The sequence below is a fragment of the Mixophyes fleayi genome, chromosome 8 (assembly GCF_038048845.1).
Source record: "Mixophyes fleayi isolate aMixFle1 chromosome 8, aMixFle1.hap1, whole genome shotgun sequence".
NCBI classification, from domain to species: domain Eukaryota; kingdom Metazoa; phylum Chordata; class Amphibia; order Anura; family Limnodynastidae; genus Mixophyes; species Mixophyes fleayi.
This window is the reverse complement of record NC_134409.1, coordinates 24153920-24174335: the sequence shown is the minus strand read 5'-3', so window position 1 is coordinate 24174335 and position 20416 is coordinate 24153920. Positions and strand designations below refer to the sequence as shown.

Here is a 20416-nt window from a genome sequence, read left to right as displayed (position 1 = left end):
AAAAAAAACCAAAACAATAAAAAATAACCTAAGTTGGAAATGGGGCGGTTGACGGACAGCACATAGTAAAGAAGGGGGCTTTAGAGGTCCCAATGCAGCACAGCAAAAATACTTTGGATGCCAGAAATTCTAAGAGATAATCCATCAGCCTTGACCAAAATCAGGAAGTCAGGAATCTTCCCTCAGCCCCTGGGTTACCTGCGCATCACAGCAGTAACCAAGGAAACTACGTCTATCCAGCGCGTCATCACTGACTGACGTAATGTAATACGTCACAACACAGTCTATATATACACAATACAAAAGAAAACGTTTATTAGCAAACGTCACCTTACGGTTAAGAATTGTAGATGCACATGACTCACACAATGCTTGTGCGTTAAGAACTGGACATGTATGTTATATCAGGAGCAGACAATGGCAATGCAGTCTGTTTTTTTTTTTAATGTTTCTACCAGGAAGAAAATACACTGGAGATTAGTCCAGTTCTCAAGTCAGTCCTGGATGAAAATTCCCTACAATAAAAGGCCATTCTAGGGGAATGCAGAGATCTGCATCCTTTGTAGCATCCATTGTACCATCATCAAACCCTCCCCCCCCTTGTCGGTAATCCCCCCTCAAGGCCTTAATCAGTTATGTAAATACCACCCTCCCCCTGCATCTGCTCAGGGTCTTCCATACAGCAGCTTGTGCCCTATTCTGAACCACAGGGCGTTAACCCCTGCACTACTGCTCCCACACAAATGTATAAAAAGGATCCAGAACAACACAGCAAGAGACAAAGCTATGACCTGGTCTCCAGGACATCTCCCTTATAAAATGCAATTACAATCTACACATCCTGAGATCATGGCTGCAAGTGTATCTATGACATGTGTTATAAGGCAAGGTATGGGGCAAGCTGCACAGGACGTGCGTTAACGCAACACATTAAATTTTTTTTAAAAAATATATATATATTATGAAGCCCAGACAACAACAACTTTATTAAGCCACAACAAAAAACACACACAATTTCTTCTTATTTTCTTTTAGTACAACATTATTTAGCAATACACGAACTACAGCAGATTTGCTCACCAAGCAGAATAAAACTTAAAATTGAAAAATTCTAACCCCCCTCCCCACACACAAGTATACACAGCCTAATATAATATAAAGCCCCAAGCCCTGCACAACGCAGAGACACCATAAGCCATATTTATGGGTTAAATCCTATGGCTGTGGGGAGGGCCTTTGTTACAGCATAACAGGGCACGATCTCTTACATTTGATGGCCATGCTTGCTAATTCAGACTGATGGATTCCTTACCATGCTTTCGTTGCTTTATTAAAACAATTAACATTAAAAATAATGAATATATAGCCATATTTACAAAAAAGTCATTCATGAATGAACTTCAGCTAAATATGCACAGGCCTATGATTGTATATTAGATCTTCTGCTACAAGTGCATGGATTTATATATTTATATGGTGAACAGGCCCCTCAACGTATTCACAAAAAGGAATATCCGAGTTGCTACTGTTTAAACCACCTATTCCCCCATCACCAAAAGTACAAGACAATGTGTCGCTAAAGAGAATATATAAAGGAATATGGGTGCATCAACGCTGACAGCAGAGTGCAGTCATAGCAGCATCTGTCTATTCACCAATTCACATTAACACATGTTTACACTGCACCAGGTAGGGGAAACACCATATTTACTGTAGAGATCAATGACCTCTGAGCTGCATTCACCACGTGGTGAACAATTACACCTAAATAAATTAAATTTAATAAATTAATGCATGGGAAATATAGCATACACACCCCAACTCGTTCTAAAATAATTTAATGACCAGTCATTTTACACTCCGATAGACCAACTGCAATGTGATGCATTGGTTTTATTATTGGCAGGAAGCCTGGTGTGCATAGGAAAAAGGACAACGGCCACTAGGAACATCATAAATTAGTAGTAGCCATTTTCTATTAAACACCTTGCAGCATTCCAGGTATAGTGGTCTCCTGACATTTACACAGGTGGCTGGCTGTGTACTTCTGGGGAAGGCGACATGTAGTTACGATCTCCCACAAATAAAAGGCAATTTTATGGGCCGATTAGACCCATCACAGTAAACAGACACACACCAGATGTAATGTGTAAGAGGAATTCCCAAGCAGCCAGTAACTATATGATCTGACACTATATGAACCTACTGCCCTTCCCATATGCTCAATGAACCTGCTCCCAGGAACAGAACAAAAGCATCGTTTACTGCTGTGCCAGTCAGGGGATGTGGGGAACCATTAGAAAACAGCCCCCACTCAACCACTTCTAATAAATATATATATATATATATATATATATATATATATATATATATATATATCAGCTGGAACCAGTGACTTTACTGGAGGCACAAAGTTTACCACAGCGGTGTCATTGGTATTTCTGCAATACAAGTATTCATTCAGCAAAAACAACAAACAAAATAATGGCTGAGCTTGTGCCAACTTGAAGTGCACCTATCTCTTCAAAAGATGCCCGATGATTAAAATAAGAAAGACTACTACAAGAGTAAAATCTGATTTTACACACATGAATAGAAAGCCCAGACATCATTTTTGCATCCTGTTTTCAGTGTTTTATTCACAAGAGAACTAGTCTTCAAATTACCAGTAGCAGATGGTCTGGGGGCTCGCAGGCCCTTGTAGAGCCAGGATGGACTGCTGGCTGGCAGCCAGAGCACTTAGGCCTCTGACAAATACAACTTAGACCATTCAGAGCCATGATCTGTTCACCACTGGACAAAACCGTGCCTTATAGCCTATATAGAAATCATTGTCCTATACCAGTGATGGCTAACCTGTGACACTCCAGGTGTTGTGAAACTACAAGCCCCAGCATGCTTTGCTAGTAGATAACTAGCTGATAGCTGGCAAAGCATGCTGGGGCTTGTAGTTTCACAACACCTGGAGTGTCACAGGTTAGCCATCACTGTTATACCAATAGGAAAGCTAGTACATATGTATTTTATAGCACGCGATTGGAGGAAGATCAAAACAAACTTCATGCTAAATTCATTTTCTGTCATCACTTCTAGGCTGTGCGTTTGATTGGTTTAAAGTGTAGTAACCCATAGCAACACCACATTGCTGGTCTAACTAAACCAATTAAAACTAGTTACTTACATTTGCACTTTGATAGCAAGTAAAACCACATGTATAATTAAGCATATAAATAAACAACCTTTATATAAAGCTCAGTTGGTGAACGTCACTGATTTAACCCATAGACACTGTCTACACCAGGCCTGTCCAACCTGCGGCCCCCCAGGTGTTGTGAAACTACAAGTCCCAGCATGCCCTTCCAGCTATCAACTGGTTGTCTACCAGCAAAGCATGCTGGGGCTTGTAGTTTCACAACACCTAGAGGGCCGCAGGTTGGACAGGCCTGGTCTACACCATTTCGTTTGTAATAAGAATGGCGACAAGACACCCAGAACCAGTAACATGAAAACATCCACAGCGGCATTTATTTCACACGACACATACTACAGCAGCTTGTAGTAACATTAGCTGGGAAAAATCACAACCAGAACAAAATGTACTACAGAAAAATACAAACTTGTTTTCTGTCACACAAGCAACAACCTTCACATAATTAGATTTGCAAAAATGTAAAGTCTAATTTACTTGCTTTTTTTCTCACACGCAGCAATACTGACGCACAGCCCCCACCCCGCCAAACAAGAGTGGCCAAACTGGATAAGATCAATATGGACTTCAATGGCCCATTAGTGAGATGACAGCAAACTCAGTCCAATAATGGTCATTTTCTGACCAAAGATCATAATCTGATTATCAGGATCATTCTGGGGCCCACATGCTGCAATAATTAAGCCAATTGGCCAACATAGCCGAATAGAAAATGCAGTTTGTGTGGCCAGTTTTATGGAAACATCGTAAGACAAGAATCCGGTGTCTCCGAGTTTGCTGTCCGGATATCTGTTGGCGTTTTTTAGTTCACCACGTTCACTTCCAGGCTACGTCAGCATTTAGAATAAAACTGCAGTTGCTGGTGGAAACCAGAATTTTGTTTAGGGACTTGTATAACGTATAGCTGCCCGTTTTTGGCTTTAAGGGACAGTATATTTTACCAACATGAAGGAAAATTTCTTGGAGCTTGTCTGAGATGTTCTCTACCAGGATTACAGATTCTGCATTTCATTCCATGGCTGTATGTTGCACCAGTAAACTGAAGTATTTACAAAATATAGACACATATCTGAAGGAGGTTTGGGGTTATGTGTAATGCAGATTACACCCAACACTAAATGTGATGACACAAAACAAAAGTAACCCAAAACAGCAAGTGGCAACATTTCCAAATCTACAGATATAAAGGTTGTCGTATGCGGTCATGTTTGACAATGTGTTTACAATTGCTACACAGAGACTCTATGCAGTGTCCTTCACTAACACAGACTTCATTATACACTATAACATCTTGCACAGAGTCGGGGAGCTGCTTAATTGGGTACGCCATCAGGAGGTCAACAGGCGCACTATAAGGTTGCCTTATAGCTACACACATCTCTCTCCATTTCTTTGGTTAACTTGCAGTTATTCTTTAATTATGAGTAACAAAAAATATCCATTCATTGAATAGTCTCAACCTTGACCGTTTGTCGTTAAATCCATGAATTATAAAGAGGGGGATACGGTTTACAAAACAACCCTGAAACCCCCACAATATCACTAAAGCTTCCCACAGATTGGCTCAAAGTGATTCCTAGGCCTGTCTTTTAGTGGCATAGACACCTATAGTGGATGGTGACAAGCAGCCTCAATACCCAAGTTGGCGTGACCATAGCATTCATTAACTGTTTAGTAACCAGGAGGAAGTTAAAATCTCAGAATAGACCAGTTTTTAGACTTTGCAACACATCAGTTTCACGTATACCAAATCAAATCCTTAGAATGTTTTTTTGAACACTATGACCTCATAATACCATTTGTTGAAAAGATAAACGAAGCTAGATGTGCAGAATTATATATATATATATATATATATATATATATATATATATATATATATATATTTTTTCCCCATTAAAGGATATTTTAACAGAAACGGCCTGGGGTCTTACAAGGCCCTTTTGTGAGTCTGTATAGAGCAGTTTCTCATGTCACTCGTTATTGTACAGTTATACAGAATACTATGGGCACTATAACAAGATATGGTTTCTTTGACAGATATGCAAACAATGGCCCTCTCTTTAAAAACTGTGTACTTGTTATAACATTAATGAACTCAAGTTTAGTCAATGTATATATTTGTACAGAGACTGCCCCAGAAGTTGGGATATATGTGGACACAATAGCTGGATACACCTGGGGTGGATTAATTGCAGCTTCTTAATGGTTCACCTGTAAGGAATGTATCGCATTCCCTGGCTTGATATATTATTGTGCTTATTGGAGAATAAATAGCGGAAACAAGGACTAATAAGCCCTCTACAAGAACTACTACAGCTGGTATCGGGCCATTGGTCTAATATTTCAAGATGTCGCCTAAAAACGACCTCAATGTACCATGATAATCCAATCAAATTGACTAATATAATAGTCCTGTAAATGCCTGAAGAGGACCTCTATCCGCCAGTGTGCTTCCAACCACACAAACAGGCCACAGTCATTTCTAAAGCGACCAGTCAGCTCAACCCCAAACTGAACACGGACCACGGCTCTGCACTCATTCGGAACGGCAGAATTGCCCTGTGTGTGGGCAGTTGGGTAAAAGCTATTAAATGATCCACAGCCACTTAGCAAAACATGTATAATGAAGACATAAAAACAAAAAAAACATTTTATAATACAATAAAAACAAAAAAAAACAAAATAACAAAACATGACTAAAGGTAAAATATCAGGCTTCTTCCATCCCCGATTACTGGTTTACAAGGAGTACATCATTACAAGGGGGCATATAGCTGAAAAGAGTTTTATATCTAGGACACGGTCGGTCTGGACGGAGGATGGGAAGTTCAGAGTCTATATCCCTAATCTCCTGGATTCTTTTCTCTGTCTCTCCAGATGCATGCTGGGGGAGGGGAGCAAAGCATTTGGTTTTATCTTCACAGCACAAAAGAATGTCATGCCTACCTTTGTCCTAACATACTTCACGCACACACATATATATCTACTGACACACAAGTGACGTTATAATATGCATAAACCCCAGCACACGCCGTCTAATAAAGTATTCATTGCCAACACATGTACTGTAAGGAACAACACGCTGCAGGTACAAGCTAATGTCATTTATTAGGATATTTGAAGGAGTCTTAGGGCTAGATTTACTAAACTGCTGGTTTGTAAAAGTGGAGATGTTGCCGATAGCAACCAATCAGATTCTAGTTATCATTTATTCAGTCTACAAAATGACATCTAGGATCTGATAGGTTGCTATAGGCAACATCTCTAATTTTTAAACCCGCAGTTTAGCAAATACCCCTTAAGGTTTTGGGCATTTTTTTTCTTATATATTACCCCTCAAACACACAAAAAAGCACAAATTAAATATAGCAGCAATTTACATTTTTTTTTTACTGTCCATAAATTGCAGCATGTATTGGCCACGAAAATAAAACAGAAAAACCCCAAAAAACTGCCAATACCAATTAACATTTAATTTTCAGCATGTTTACATGTAAATTGTAGTTATTATTGCGCACAGAAGTTTTAAAAATATGGGCAGAGTCATATGTCCACCAATTGTGCTGAATGACTAGACATGCCGGTATGTGGACACAGTTTTCATTGTTTATTTATATAATGCCAATATATGAGGGAGCAGAAAATATTTAATCATTCGCATCAGTTCCTATCACACAAACGGGTCAATTTTTAATCAGCAGCCAAATTCTCCTACGAGTATGATCTTGGACTAAGCCTAACCTCTCAGTCTTCTGGAATAAAGCATTGTATTCTAGTGTATTATATGGAGAGAACGGCTATAACCATACCACCTAGCACAGGGGAGTCCAATGTTACGGATTGCAAAAATAAAAACAAAAAGGATATTTTACGAAACTGTGCACTACCCACTAATATACTATTTGATAATCATTGTTTTACTATTTGGTATACCTTGTCTATGCCCCTATTACATTTTTAATCATAATATTCTAAATTTGTAGATACTGAAGCAATTAAAAAAAAGCACATTAATGCATCAAAGCCACATCATTTGTACACATCTACTGCTCACACTAGAGGCAGCCATTTTGAGCTGAACCTATTAAGTCATGTGTCTGCCATATTTCTGAAAACGTCTATACCAGTGTTGGCGAACCTGTGACACTCCAGGTGTTGTGAAACTACAAGTCCCAGCATGCTTTGCTAATATATAGCAGCTTTTTGCTGGAAGGGTATGCTGGGACTTGTAGTTTCACAACACTTGGAAGTGTCACAGGTTAGCCAACACTGGTCTATACTGTCAGAAACAATTGCACCTTCCTCTGTAGCAGTTCCTACACCCCCCATTCCCTAATCCTTTAAGGTAAGAAAATGGTAATTAAAGGGAAGCCTCTCTATTGTCCTGGATTGGTTATTGGTCTCAGTATATATACATTGCCAGAACCGCTTTGAGCATTAATCACTGAATGTCTAGCACTTTAGGAAGTTTTAACTGAAGTGTTTTAATCATGTGCCTAATTTCACTTTAATCCATTATTAAGAAAAGCTCTGCTCCTGTATATCACAACTACCTCAAATGTACCTAAAAGGGTCACGTTTTGAGTATTGCCCTGTCTAATAAATACTTGCCAGGGTAATTAGTTTATTTAAAAAAGTATATATTGTTCTGCTGAGTTTACTGGAGCTGGGAAAAGCAGTGGGAAGTGTCCCCTCTAAACTAGATTGGGACAATAAAGAGGAAGAGCTTTCTTTAAAATGGGCAATATAATCACACCTTAAATTAGAGGTCAGTTCACACAACAGTTTAATTATACGGAGCCGGTTACAAGATGACATAATCTGACTGCTACAAATACAATTTAGAAACATTCCATTCCCCCATAAAACACTCCACATTACCATAGTTATACGTATTGTAAACGTAGTTCAATGTGCTGTTTGTGTTGACTATTGATGCAAAGTCCTTCTTTTACTGAATTCAATGGAGCATCACATATTGTCAAACAGTTTTGTAATTTTCCAAGCCAATACCAAGAAGTAATAACTATCATTTTTTATTTGTTATCTGTTACCTATTGGTGCTGTTCAGAGCTCAAGAATTATGTAATTTACTTCCCTGTCCAGGTAAACGTCAAACTAAACATGCAGTTTTTGGTTACAACAATTGGGCCTTTCTACAATTATCCCCATTTATAAAGGTGCTACAAAGGTTCCACAGCGCTTTATATACTCTGGACAACATATTGGATGTGCCAAATTTAAATTTGTGTAATTTTGCATGCCAATAACTGCAAAATATTATTATAAAAAATATATATATATATATATATATATATATATATATATATATATATATATATATATATATATATATATATATAAATAATGCAAAAATGTGTCCACGTTAGGTCATAATACAATATCTAGAGTTGTACAAATTTTGTTCTGACCCAGTATGAAAGCAGATCTAGGCCCCATGAAGTTCTTATCACACAGAAGAAGTCTTTTAATGGGCACACCAAGAACTCAGCAGTGTAGAAATATTCCAGCCAGTAGAGGGAATTTCATTTAGTCCACACAATCCCTTCCCTTAGCCAGCGCAGGGTATTTAACACAGTATGGCAATTGCTCAATGTCATTTGACACAAGTTGAACATGACGCTTTTAATTCAACCAAAATAAATAATAAAAAAAAAAAACAATAATATTGTCTGAGCAGCTTTATATTGCAAACAGAAAAAAAAGGTTTTGTGCTCACAGGCAAGATCGGTAGCAGTACAGAATATGTGCAATGTTTAACACGAGAGAGGCCAGGTAAGCTTACTATGGTAAGTTTATATTTACAAAAACATTCCGTACATCCACAAGTTACTTATTTCAGCCAAGGAGTGAGTGACAAGTGAAACAGCAGCTTACAAGGATACCAGCAAACACTCATCACCAGATATTGGCTGTTTGCTTTATAAAGCAGAGAGGATTAGTGCAAGTGTACACACCCCACCTGCCCTACAGGTCCTGTGGGAATTATAAAGGAGGGCCGTCCCTGGGCATTGATTGGTCACATGACACGTACAATAAGATAGCGCACAGCCTGCCCAAGCTATTTAAGGAGTAAATACTATTAATTGCACCTTTTGTCCCTTCAACGTTGTTATTAAATAGGATCAAACTTTTCTAGGACGATTAAATTACCTAACCACGCATAGAACCACCGTTTATATAAATAAATTAAATAAACTTAAAATGTTGACAGGGACATATATTGGGAGAAATATATATCATTTCCCAACCTCCTAGGAGCTCAGATTTGGAAGAAAAACTATTTAATAGTGCATTGTGCATGTTGCACTAATGTTTTTTTGTTTTTTTTATAGAACACACTTATAACCCATTCAGCATCCTATCGCATTCTAGAATGACAGAGTCGCATCTTCCGAAACCCGCAAGCAGAATAGCACGTTGACTTTGCAAGGAAATCCAGGAGTGTCACATTTTGGGAAACCCAGCATTCCTGACAACACAAAGCTGTTAATTAGCAGACGGCTTGGCCCCCTGAGAAAGGATTGAGATAGCAGAGAGGGGGGGGGGGTCCAGTCTGGTTCACTGATTTATTGCTGTCCGTTACCTCCCATGTAAAGAGGCCTTTTTGTTCTTGGCAGTGTGGAGGCACAGAATTGCAAATGAAGAGCTGAGGTTCCCTTTTGTTTCCTTGACCAAGAACAATAAAAGCAGATAACTGAGGTTTATGAGCTGTGCTCCCTCCCTGAGCCTGAGATCTACAACCTTTGGTCACTAGAACATATGAAAAGCCACATAGAAAAAAAAACAAAAAAAACACAAAGATCACAGGTTTCAACCAACATATGCCAACCCTGCAGCACAAACAAACCAAACAGATACTAAGCTAAGTAAACAATGCAAAAATGTGTCCACGTTGGGTCATAATACACTAACTAGATTTGTACAAATTGTGTTCTGACCCAATATGAAAGCAGATCTAGGCCCCATGAAGTTCTCTTATCACACAGGAGAAATCTTTTAATGGGACATGCCAAGAACTCAGCAGTGTAGGAATATTCCAGCCAGTAGAGGGAATTTCATTTAGACCACACAATCCCTTCTGTTAGCCAGCGCAGGGTACTTAACACAGTATAGCAATTGCTCAATGTCATTTGACACATATAGGTTGAACATGACGCTGCAGTGTCACCGAAGCATTCGGCTCACAAAGCATAGCCCATACAGGATCGTTCGTCTCTGCAGGCATTTGCCGGACACAGGCGGATAGAGCATTGCAGAAGAGGCAAATCCAGATCTAGAATTCCAGCTCTGCAGGACCAAATATTAAACATCATCACCGTTTATTTATATAGCACCACTGATTCTGTAGCACTGTACAGAGAACTCATTCACATCAGTCCCTGCCCCATTGGGGCTTACAGTCTATATTTCCTAACACAGACACACACGGGTCAATTTGATAGCAGCCAGTTAACCTACCAGTAGGTTTTTGGAGTGTGGCAGGAAACCAGAGCACCAGGAGGAAACCCACACAAACACGGGGAGAACATACAAACTCCACACAGATAAGACCATGATCGGGAATCAAACTCATGACCCCAGTTCTATAAGGCAGAAGTTGTAGCCACTAAGCCACCATGCAGTCCAAACAACTACAAACACACCCAGGCCTGGTAGCCACACAACGCTCAACTTTCAGAAATGGCTGCTGGCCTTAAAAGCAAATTGCTACATGCCCAAAGTTCACTTATTGCAAGAATCACTTGGGATATCAGGAGCTCCAAGATCACAATTGGGGATTAGCATACAACTCAAGCTGCGATTTATGTCACTACTACAAAATTCATGCACAACATAATTAAAAAATGAATACATAAAAAAAATGGTCCAGACAAGTCAAAATTGTTCCTGTGGATACAGGAATTTTCTAGTACAAAAAAAAACAAAATAAGGTCATGTTTATTGACTATCCCACGGAGCATGCCAGGTTAACATTTACTTGTAGAAAACCTAAAATTACTGAATGAGAAGTCATACATCGCTATACATGGCATATATAGAGATATAGCAAGCTTCTAGTACAGGAAGGGCTCTTCAGGACTGAGGGCTTAATTCAGCCCCCGGGGGTCACCTATATTGTTACAAGTCACCTATATTAACATTTTATATGATGCAAAAATTTACAGAACACAGACAGGCACAGCAAGTATAACTACACTGTAAAAAGTCAAAGATAAAACTAAACACCAGAGATCGATTTATATATCTATAAAATGATGTTAATGACGATCATCTTCTTATTGAATAAACCAAGGGAACCACCAAGTAGGGATAGGCGTCTTTGAATAATCCTTTAAATGGTTCGTTATGATAATTTGTCACAGGATGGTAATGCCCTTTTAATGAAAATTGATTTTACTTAATGTTAATATGTAGATGCTAATGGACAACGCTCTCATGATTATTAGTAGTATAATTTTTTATAGTTATATAGCGACAATCATATTACTGAGCGCTGTATGGAGAATGTTCATTCATATCAGACCCTGAACCAACAGAGCTTACGCTCTAATTCCCTACACATCACACACACACATTTTGTAATAGGCCAATTGACCTACTAGCAAGTTTTTGGAGTGTGGGAGGAAACTGGAGGACCCGGATGAAACCCACGCAAACACGGGGAGAACATACAAACTCCACACAGATAGGGCCATGGTCGGAATGTGACCCATGACTCCAGTGCAGAGAGACAGCAATGCTAACCACATGAGGATTTAAAAAAAACAAAAAAAAACAAAAACATTTTTTTCAGAAACAAAAAGTTCCCAAACATTTGAATTGTAGATACAAAGGGAACCACATAGTGATTGTGATGCTGGCGAGGGTAATCACATAAGTCCTATGGGCTCCATGTTACCCACCACAGGTGCACTCTCTTATATTAACATATATAATGCGCGGCTTTTACAGAACACAGACATTCACAGCTTTACTCTAAAAAAAACAGACCTAGAGACACAGAAATCATGAAGCGCTAGCAGTGGTCTCTTGTAGATCACTCAAACACAGCAGTGTTCATAACCCACCACAGACCAGATACATAGTCCTAGTGGATGGGGCTGTACTGTAGGAAACTGATATATACCGTTAAAGAATTTCAAGATAACACTGCGCTGCCATTCAGCAAACATTTACCTATCCTGCAATCAATAATGGTCTTAGGCGAGTTTATTATAGAGCACAAATGGAAGTACAACGTTGATAAAGTTAGCAGTACAGAGGGAAGTTACTTGCAGTTAGATAGCAAAAGTGTTAACAACCCAAAAAGGTTTAAAATCTTTCTTGGATTTCACTCTTACACCCAGCTGAACATCAGAAGATTATACATTGCATAGAATATGCCTACAATTCATTACTCTTTAAAAACAGTTGTAAAGAGGCAATAGCACATATTTGAACTTGGGGATACATACAGTGTACTAGTCTTCAAGTTCACAATTAGCTGCTTTACACAAGAAAAGGTACTCAATAAAAAATTCACATTGGGCCCGAGTCATTAAAGAGAGCAACTGAAAAAAAGGAGTAACTTTGCAACTTGGCAAAACCATGTTACATTGGAGGGGAAGGTACATTTTAAAATGTGAGGACGGATTTATAGTTGGGGTAGGGCATGTCCTAGATCAACTTTAAATTTCAGTGTAAAAATAAAGCTATCGAGTGTTTGTGTGCTACATGAACAAACAGACAGTATTATCCTTACGTGCAAAATAATAAACTAATTTGCACCCCTTGCATTGTAACATGGTTTGTCCATGTTCAAATTTACTCCTTTTTTTGCCCTGCTCTCCTTAATGACTCAGGCCTGTTACGTACGTAATAGTGGCCAAGGAGTTTTTCCCTATGCAAAGCAGACTTCTTGTCTTAAACTTTATTAAAAGGATAGATACATACTGGGCCTCTGGCAGAGTGAAAATAAGTCAGTATATAACAAAAAATATATAATTCATTTGCTAAAGTAACAAAATGCCTTTTACTGGATCAACTTATATGCTTAGTGGACACTGTTCAGAAACACTATTGACAAGATACATTTAATAACATATAAACACAGTGGACCCAGCCTGTTATAGTCACAGTATAACAAACAGAAATGGTTTTGGTCGCTGGTCTCAGCTTGGTTCTGGTACCAATTCACCAAGGGGTAGATTTGCTAAAGCTTCCAAAAATAAACAAAAGGAGGTGTTGCCCACAGCAACCAATTAGATTCTAGCTATCATTTTCTTGAATGCACTAGATAAATGATAGCTAGAATCCGATTGGTTGCTATGACCAACACCTCCACATTCCCTTACTAGAAACTTTAGTAAACTGGCCCCCAAGACTAAATTTGATAGTTGCTCCTTTACAGTAGTGCAACACAGCAGGGAACATAGTCCTGTAGGATCAAGCGGTAACATTTCATCATGCAAACAGGATTCCTTTTCCTGTCATCCCAACTAGAACAATGGCTACTCACATAGTCGTGAAAAGCTTTCGCTTCACTTGAATGTTCACAGGTATCTCTTCGCTCTGGAGCGGCACAGTACAGGTCCCAAAACACACTGTATGCGAGACAGAGAGGCAGAGTCAGTATCCAAATTACCTCACAAATAAGAGCATTAACGCAGCCACCCATTTTTATATCACTTCAGCAAACATCCCCATATTTTCATGTATATTATAAAAGTAAACATAAGCATGCCATGAATTAAACAGGATGCATCTATTACCTTAAAATATTACAGGATGTACACTTTTAGGTAAATTATCCCTACAGCTTGCAGAATTGTGGTGGCCTTGCCAACCGGACCAATACCCTCCCTCAGCAGGTCACCACAGTTTGAGAGAACACCAGACGGCAGCCATTTTGTTCTCTCAACCAATGTTCATGCGAGTACAACCTATCAATTCACTAAGGAACTTAAACACCGATTGTTATCGAGGCAACAGTTCCTAGAGATAGTTTTGGAAATCCCAGAGTGCAATTGCTGCACTAGGGTACAAAGATAACGGATAACGAGACAACCGTGTTTAGCCAGTCAAGGGGCATAAGGGAATTTAGAGGAACTATATTTTTCCTCAGCCAAATTGAGGCCATCGATTGGACCTCACCACTTGATCCTTGACTACGGATTTAAATATAGAAATTTTGCTTAGGTAGAATACATAAGAGAATTTACTAATTGTATAACATAACATATAAAGTATTTTGCTTTCACAAATCTGATAAACTATATGCAATGATTTACTCACCACCACCATGAGTGTAAGAAGCCTGGAGGTTCACCTAATGTGATGTTCTTCTCCCACCTTATCTGTAAGAAAAATGTAGGTAAAAAAAAAAATGTTCAGGATACACACGTATCAGGAAAAACACAAATAACTCATAAAATTCGCAGCGTGATGATAAATATATCAAGACAGATATATATAAAAAAAAAAAGCACAGATCTACCTAGTATCTACATATGTTCCCAAACGTCATATAACCAGATCATCTGGAGAAAGGTTTAAACTGGGTGAAATTCACAATTTCGGCACAGAGATGGGGGAAATTAAAAACACAGGAGGACTCTCCCAACCAGGAGCCATATCTATTGATAAAGTGGGTAGGGTGCATCAAGTTCTTACCTCAGACAGAAACGTCTGTGCAGATTTCTGGGGCACCGACATGAAGAAGATATTCATATACATACAGAGCAAGCCTACAAAAAAAAGGAGTGAAAATTATGTTAAAAATAGCGGATATTAAGAGAAGCAGAAAAATAAAGAGGGCAAAAGCAGGCACAAATATGGGTCCAATTATGATAGCGGAGAGAAAAAAAATCAGATGAAAAGTGAAATGTGGAGGAGAGTATGGAAGCAACAAATAATGAGAAGAGAAGTAGGGACTGGAATAACGAAAGTATTGCTGGAAAAAAAAAATATGGAAACACAGTGGTGAATATAAGAGGGGGACAGGTTGTAAAAACACTGGTGTACACATGAATGGGTGGGGCCTTCGCAAGACAACGCGGTAGGAGTAAGTCGCAGACATACAACATACACTGAGGTGTGCACAAGACATTAACGTGTAAGCAAGTCGGGCAGCACTGGACATCACTTACACAAGGTGGGCACTGATTCATTAAGGAACTTAGGCAAAAAATGTCTTTCTTAAGTCTCCTGGACAAAACCATGTTACAATGCAAGGGGTGCAAATTAGTTTTCTATTTTGTACATAAGTTAAATACTGACTGTTTTTCATGTAGCACACACATACTTGATAGCTTATTTGTACACTGAAATTTAAAGTTGATATTTGTAACTTGCATTGTAACATGGATTTGTCCAGGAGACTTAAGTAAGAAATTCCTTGCCTAAGTTCCTTAATGAATCAGGCCCGGCATTATTGTGCACCTACATACAGTGGGTGTAAGTAAGAGGCGCAAAATGAGAAAGGACACTGAGGAGCACATAAAAAGAGCAAACATAAACAAGAAACCATGGCTGTACACAAGGGGGTTAAGCATAGTAAAACCTCAATTCACGTAATAGGCGGTGACAAATTATCAGTCAACATAGTTGGGGGGCACAAAAGATGGTGCCTACAGCTTATGGGCTGCAGGTAATACACACAATACATTATACTGATATATAGACCACCAGTGATGTTTGATGCCCTCAGCAGTGTTTGACAATACAGGTGGTGAAGGCTCCACAACAGAGCAAGGAGCTAGCAAACCAAGATAGACATCAGGCTGGAGACACATAGGTCAAGGTGGACTCCAGACATCAATGTGGGGGAAAGGGGGGCACGTTATAGCAAGACGATAAATGTCGGGGGAGGGGGGGGGGGACAAGGGGAGACACCAGAGATCCGTGTGTGGGGGGGCGCGACGACGACAAGGGAATACACCAGAGATCAGTGTGGGGGACGACGACAAGGGATACACCAGAGATCAGTGTGGGGGACGACGACAAGGGGATACACCAGAGATCAGTGTGGGGGACGACGACAAGGGGATACACCAGAGATCAGTGTGGGGGACGACGACAAGGGGATACACCAGAGATCAGTGTGGGGGGACGACGACAAGGGGATACACAGAGATCAGTGTGGGGGTCGACGACAAGGGAATACACAGAGATCAGTGTGGGGGTCGACGACAAGGGGATACACCAGAGATCAGTGTGGGGGGACGACGACAAGGGGATACACCAGAGAGCAGTGTGGGTGGGGGACGACGACAAGGGGATACACCAGAGAGCAGTGTGGGCGGGGACAAAGGGGATACACCAGAGATCAGTGTGGGGGACGACGACAAGGGGATACACCAGAGAGCAGTGTGGGCGGGGACAAAGGGGATACACCAGAGATCAGTGTGGGGGACGACGACAAGGGGATACACCAGAGAGCAGTGTGGGGGCCGGGGACAAGGGGATACCCCAGAGAGCAGTGTGGGCGGGGACAAGGGGATACCCCAGAGAGCAGTGTGGGCGGGGACACCCCAGAGAGCAGTGTGGGGGACGATGACAAGGGGAGACCCCAGAGATCAGTGTGGGGGTCGACGACAAGGGGATAAACCAGAGATCAGTGTGGGGGGGGACGACGACAAGGGGATACACCAGAGATCAGTGTGGGGGGGGGGGGGGGACGACAAGGGGATACACCAGAGAGTAGTGTGGGTGGGGGACGACGACAAGGGGATACACCAGAGAGCAGTGTGGGCGGGGACAAAGGGGATACACCAGAGAGCAGTGTGGGCGGGGACAAAGGGGATACACCAGAGATCAGTGTGGGGGACGACGACAAGGGGATACACCAGAGAGCAGTGTGGGCGGGGACAAAGGGGATACACCAGAGATCAGTGTGGGGGGACGACGACAAGGGGATACACCAGAGAGCAGTGTGGGGGCCGGGGGACAAGGGGAGTACCCCAGAGAGCAGTGTGGGCGGGGACAAGGGGATACCCAGAGAGCAGTGTGGGCGGGGACAAGGGGATACCCCAGAGAGCAGTGTGGGCGGGGACGACGACAAGGGATACCCCAGAGATCAGTGTGGAGGGACGACGACAAGGGAAGACCCCAGAGAGCAGTGTGGGCGGGGACACCCCAGAGAGCAGTGTGGGGGACGATGACAAAGGGAGACCCCAGAGAGCACGTGTGGGGGGGACGACGACAAGGGGAGACCCCAGAGATCAGTGTGTGTGGGGGGGACGACGACAAGGGGAGACCCCAGAGATCAGTGTGTGTGGGGGGACGACGACAAGGGGAGACCCCAGAGATCAGTGTGTTGTGGGGGGACGACGACAAGGGGAGACCCAGAGATCAGTGTGTGTGGGGGGACGACGACAAGGGGAGACCCCAGAGATCAGTGTGTGTGGGGGGACGACGACAAGGGGAGACCCCAGAGATCAGTGTGTGTGGGGGGGACGACGACAAGGGGAGACCCCAGAGATCAGTGTGTGTGGGGGACGACGACAAGGGGAGACCCCAGAGATCAGTGTGTGTGGGGGACGACGACAAGGGGAGACCCCAGAGATCAGTGTGTGTGGGGGACGACGACAAGGGGAGACCCCAGAGATCAGTGTGGGGGACGACGACAAGGGGGAGACCCCAGAGATCATGTGGGGGACGACGACAAGGGGAGACCCCAGAGATCAGTGTGGGGGACGACGACAAGGGGGAGACCCAGAGATCAGTGTGGGGGACGACGACAAGGGGAGACCCCAGAGATCAGTGTGGGGGGGGGGGGAGGGGGAGACCCCAGAGATCAGTGGGGGGGGTAGGGGAGAAAGGGGATACACCAGAGATCAGTGTGTGTGTGTGTGTGTGGGGGGGTAAGGGGAGACCCCAGAGATCAGTGTGGCGAGGGGGAGACCCCAGAGATCAGTGTGGCGAGGGGGAGACCCCAGAGATCAGTGTGGCGAGGGGGAGACCCCAGAGATCAGTGTGGCGAGGGGAGACCCAGAGATCAGTGTGGCGAGGGGAGACACCAGAGATCAGTGTGGCGAGGGGGAGACACCAGAGATCAGTGTGGGGGACGACGACAAGGGGATACACCAGAGAGCAGTGTGGGCGACGACAAGGGGATACACCAGAGAGCAGTGTGGGCGGGGACAAGGGGATACACCAGAGAGCAGTGTGGGCGGGGACAAGGGGATACACCAGAGAGCAGTGTGGGCGGGGACAAGGGGATACACCAGAGAGCAGTGTGGGCGGGGACAAGGGGATACACCAGAGAGCAGTGTGGGCGGGACAAGGGGATACACCAGAGAGCAGTGTGGGCGGGACAAGGGGATACCCAGAGAGCAGTGTGGGCGGGGACAAGGGGAGACCCCAGAGAGCAGTGTGGGGGGGGGGGGGAGGGGGAGACCCCAGAGATCAGTGGGGGGGGGTAGGGGAGAAAGGGATACACCAGAGATCAGTGTGTGTGTGTGTGTGTGGGGGGGTAAGGGGAGACCCCAGAGATCAGTGTGGCGAGGGGGAGACCCCAGAGATCAGTGTGGCGAGGGGGAGACCCCCAGAGATCAGTGTGGCGAGGGGGAGACCCCAGAGATCAGTGTGGCGAGGGGGGAGACACCAGAGATCAGTGTGGCGAGGGGGAGACACCAGAGATCAGTGTGGCGAGGGGGAGACACCAGAGAATCAGTGTGGGGGACGACGACAAGGGGATACACCAGAGAGCAGTGTGGGCGACGACAAGGGGATACACCAGAGAGCAGTGTGGGCGGGGACAAGGGGATACACCAGAGAGCAGTGTGGGCGGGGACAAGGGGATACACCAGAGAGCAGTGTGGGCGGGGACAAGGGGATACACCAGAGAGCAGTGTGGGCGGGGACAAGGGGATACACCAGGAGAGCAGTGTGGGCGGGACAAGGGGATACACCAGAGAGCAGTGTGGGCGGGACAAGGGGATACACCAGAGAGCAGTGTGGGCGGGGACAAGGGGATACACCAGAGAGCAGTGTGGGCGGGGACAAGGGATACACCAGAGAGCAGTGTGGGCGGGGACAAGGGGATACACCAGAGAGCAGTGAGGGCGGGGACAAGGGGATACACCAGAGAGCAGTGTGGGCGACGACAAGGGGATACACCAGAGAGCAGTGTGGGCGACGACAAGGGGATACACCAGAGAGCAGTGTGGGCGGGGACAAGGGGATACACCAGAGAGCAGTGTGGGCGGGGACAAGGGGATACACCAGAGAGCAGTGTGGGCGGGGGACAAGGGGATACACCAGAGAGCAGTGTGGGCGGGGACAAGGGGATACACCAGAGAGCAGTGTGGGCGGGGACCAAGGGGATACACCAGAGAGCAGTGTGGGCGGGGACAAGGGGATACACCAGAGAGCAGTGTGGGCGGGGACAAGGGGATACACCAGAGAGCAGTGTGGGCGGGGACAAGGGGATACACCAGAGAGCAGTGTGGGCGGGGACAAGGGGATACACCAGAGAGCAGTGTGGGCGGGGACGACGACAAGGGGATACCCCAGAGATCAGTGTGGGCGGGGACGACGACAAGGGGATACCCCAAGAGATCAGTGTGGGGGACGACGACAAGGGGATACCCCAGAGATCAGTGTGGGGGGACGACGACAAGGGGATACCCCAGAGATCAGTGTGGGGGACGACGACAAGGGGATACCCCAGAGATCAGTGTGGGGGACGACGACAAGGAAAAGACCCCAGAGATCAGTGTGGGGGACGACGACAAGGGGATACCCCAGAGATCAGTGTGGGGGACGACGACAAGGGGATACCCCAGAGATCAGTGTGGGGGACGACGACAAGGGGATACCCCAGAGATCAGTGTGGGGGACGACGACAAGGGGATACCCCAGAGATCAGTGTGGGGGACGACGACGAAAGGAAAGACCCCAGAGATCAGTGTGGGGGACGACGACAAGGGGATACACCAGAGATCAGTGTGGGGGGGGGGGGGGGATACACCAGAGATCAGTGTGGGGGGGGGGGAGGGGATACACCAGAGATCAGTGTGGGGGGGGGGGGGGGGGGAGGGGATACAGACCCCAGAGATCAGTGTGGGGGGGGGGGGGGGAGGGGATACAGACCCCAGAGATCAAGTTGTGGGGGGGGGGGGGGGAAGGGGATACAGACCCCAGAGATCAGTGTTGGGGGGGGGGGGGGGACAAAGGGGGATACCCCAGAGATTAGTG

At 44.0% G+C, this 20416-nt stretch overlaps 1 protein-coding gene across 4 annotated transcripts in view; it reads right to left on the bottom strand.

The window, feature by feature from the left end:
* SSBP3 (single stranded DNA binding protein 3) overlaps nt 1-14999 on the bottom strand; it is a 32553-nt gene extending 17554 nt beyond the window's left edge. For all 4 annotated transcript variants that reach the window (XM_075182126.1, XM_075182128.1, XM_075182127.1 and 1 more), the window contains exons 1-3: nt 14888-14999; nt 14510-14571; nt 13734-13818 (exon numbers count right to left, since the gene is read on the bottom strand). In XM_075182126.1, coding sequence (XP_075038227.1) covers nt 13734-13818; nt 14510-14571; nt 14888-14950 — 210 coding nt within the window. In that variant the 5' untranslated portion in view covers nt 14951-14999. The remainder of the gene's footprint in view (nt 1-13733; nt 13819-14509; nt 14572-14887) is intronic.
* Nucleotides 15000-20416: the final 5417 nt, after the last annotated feature.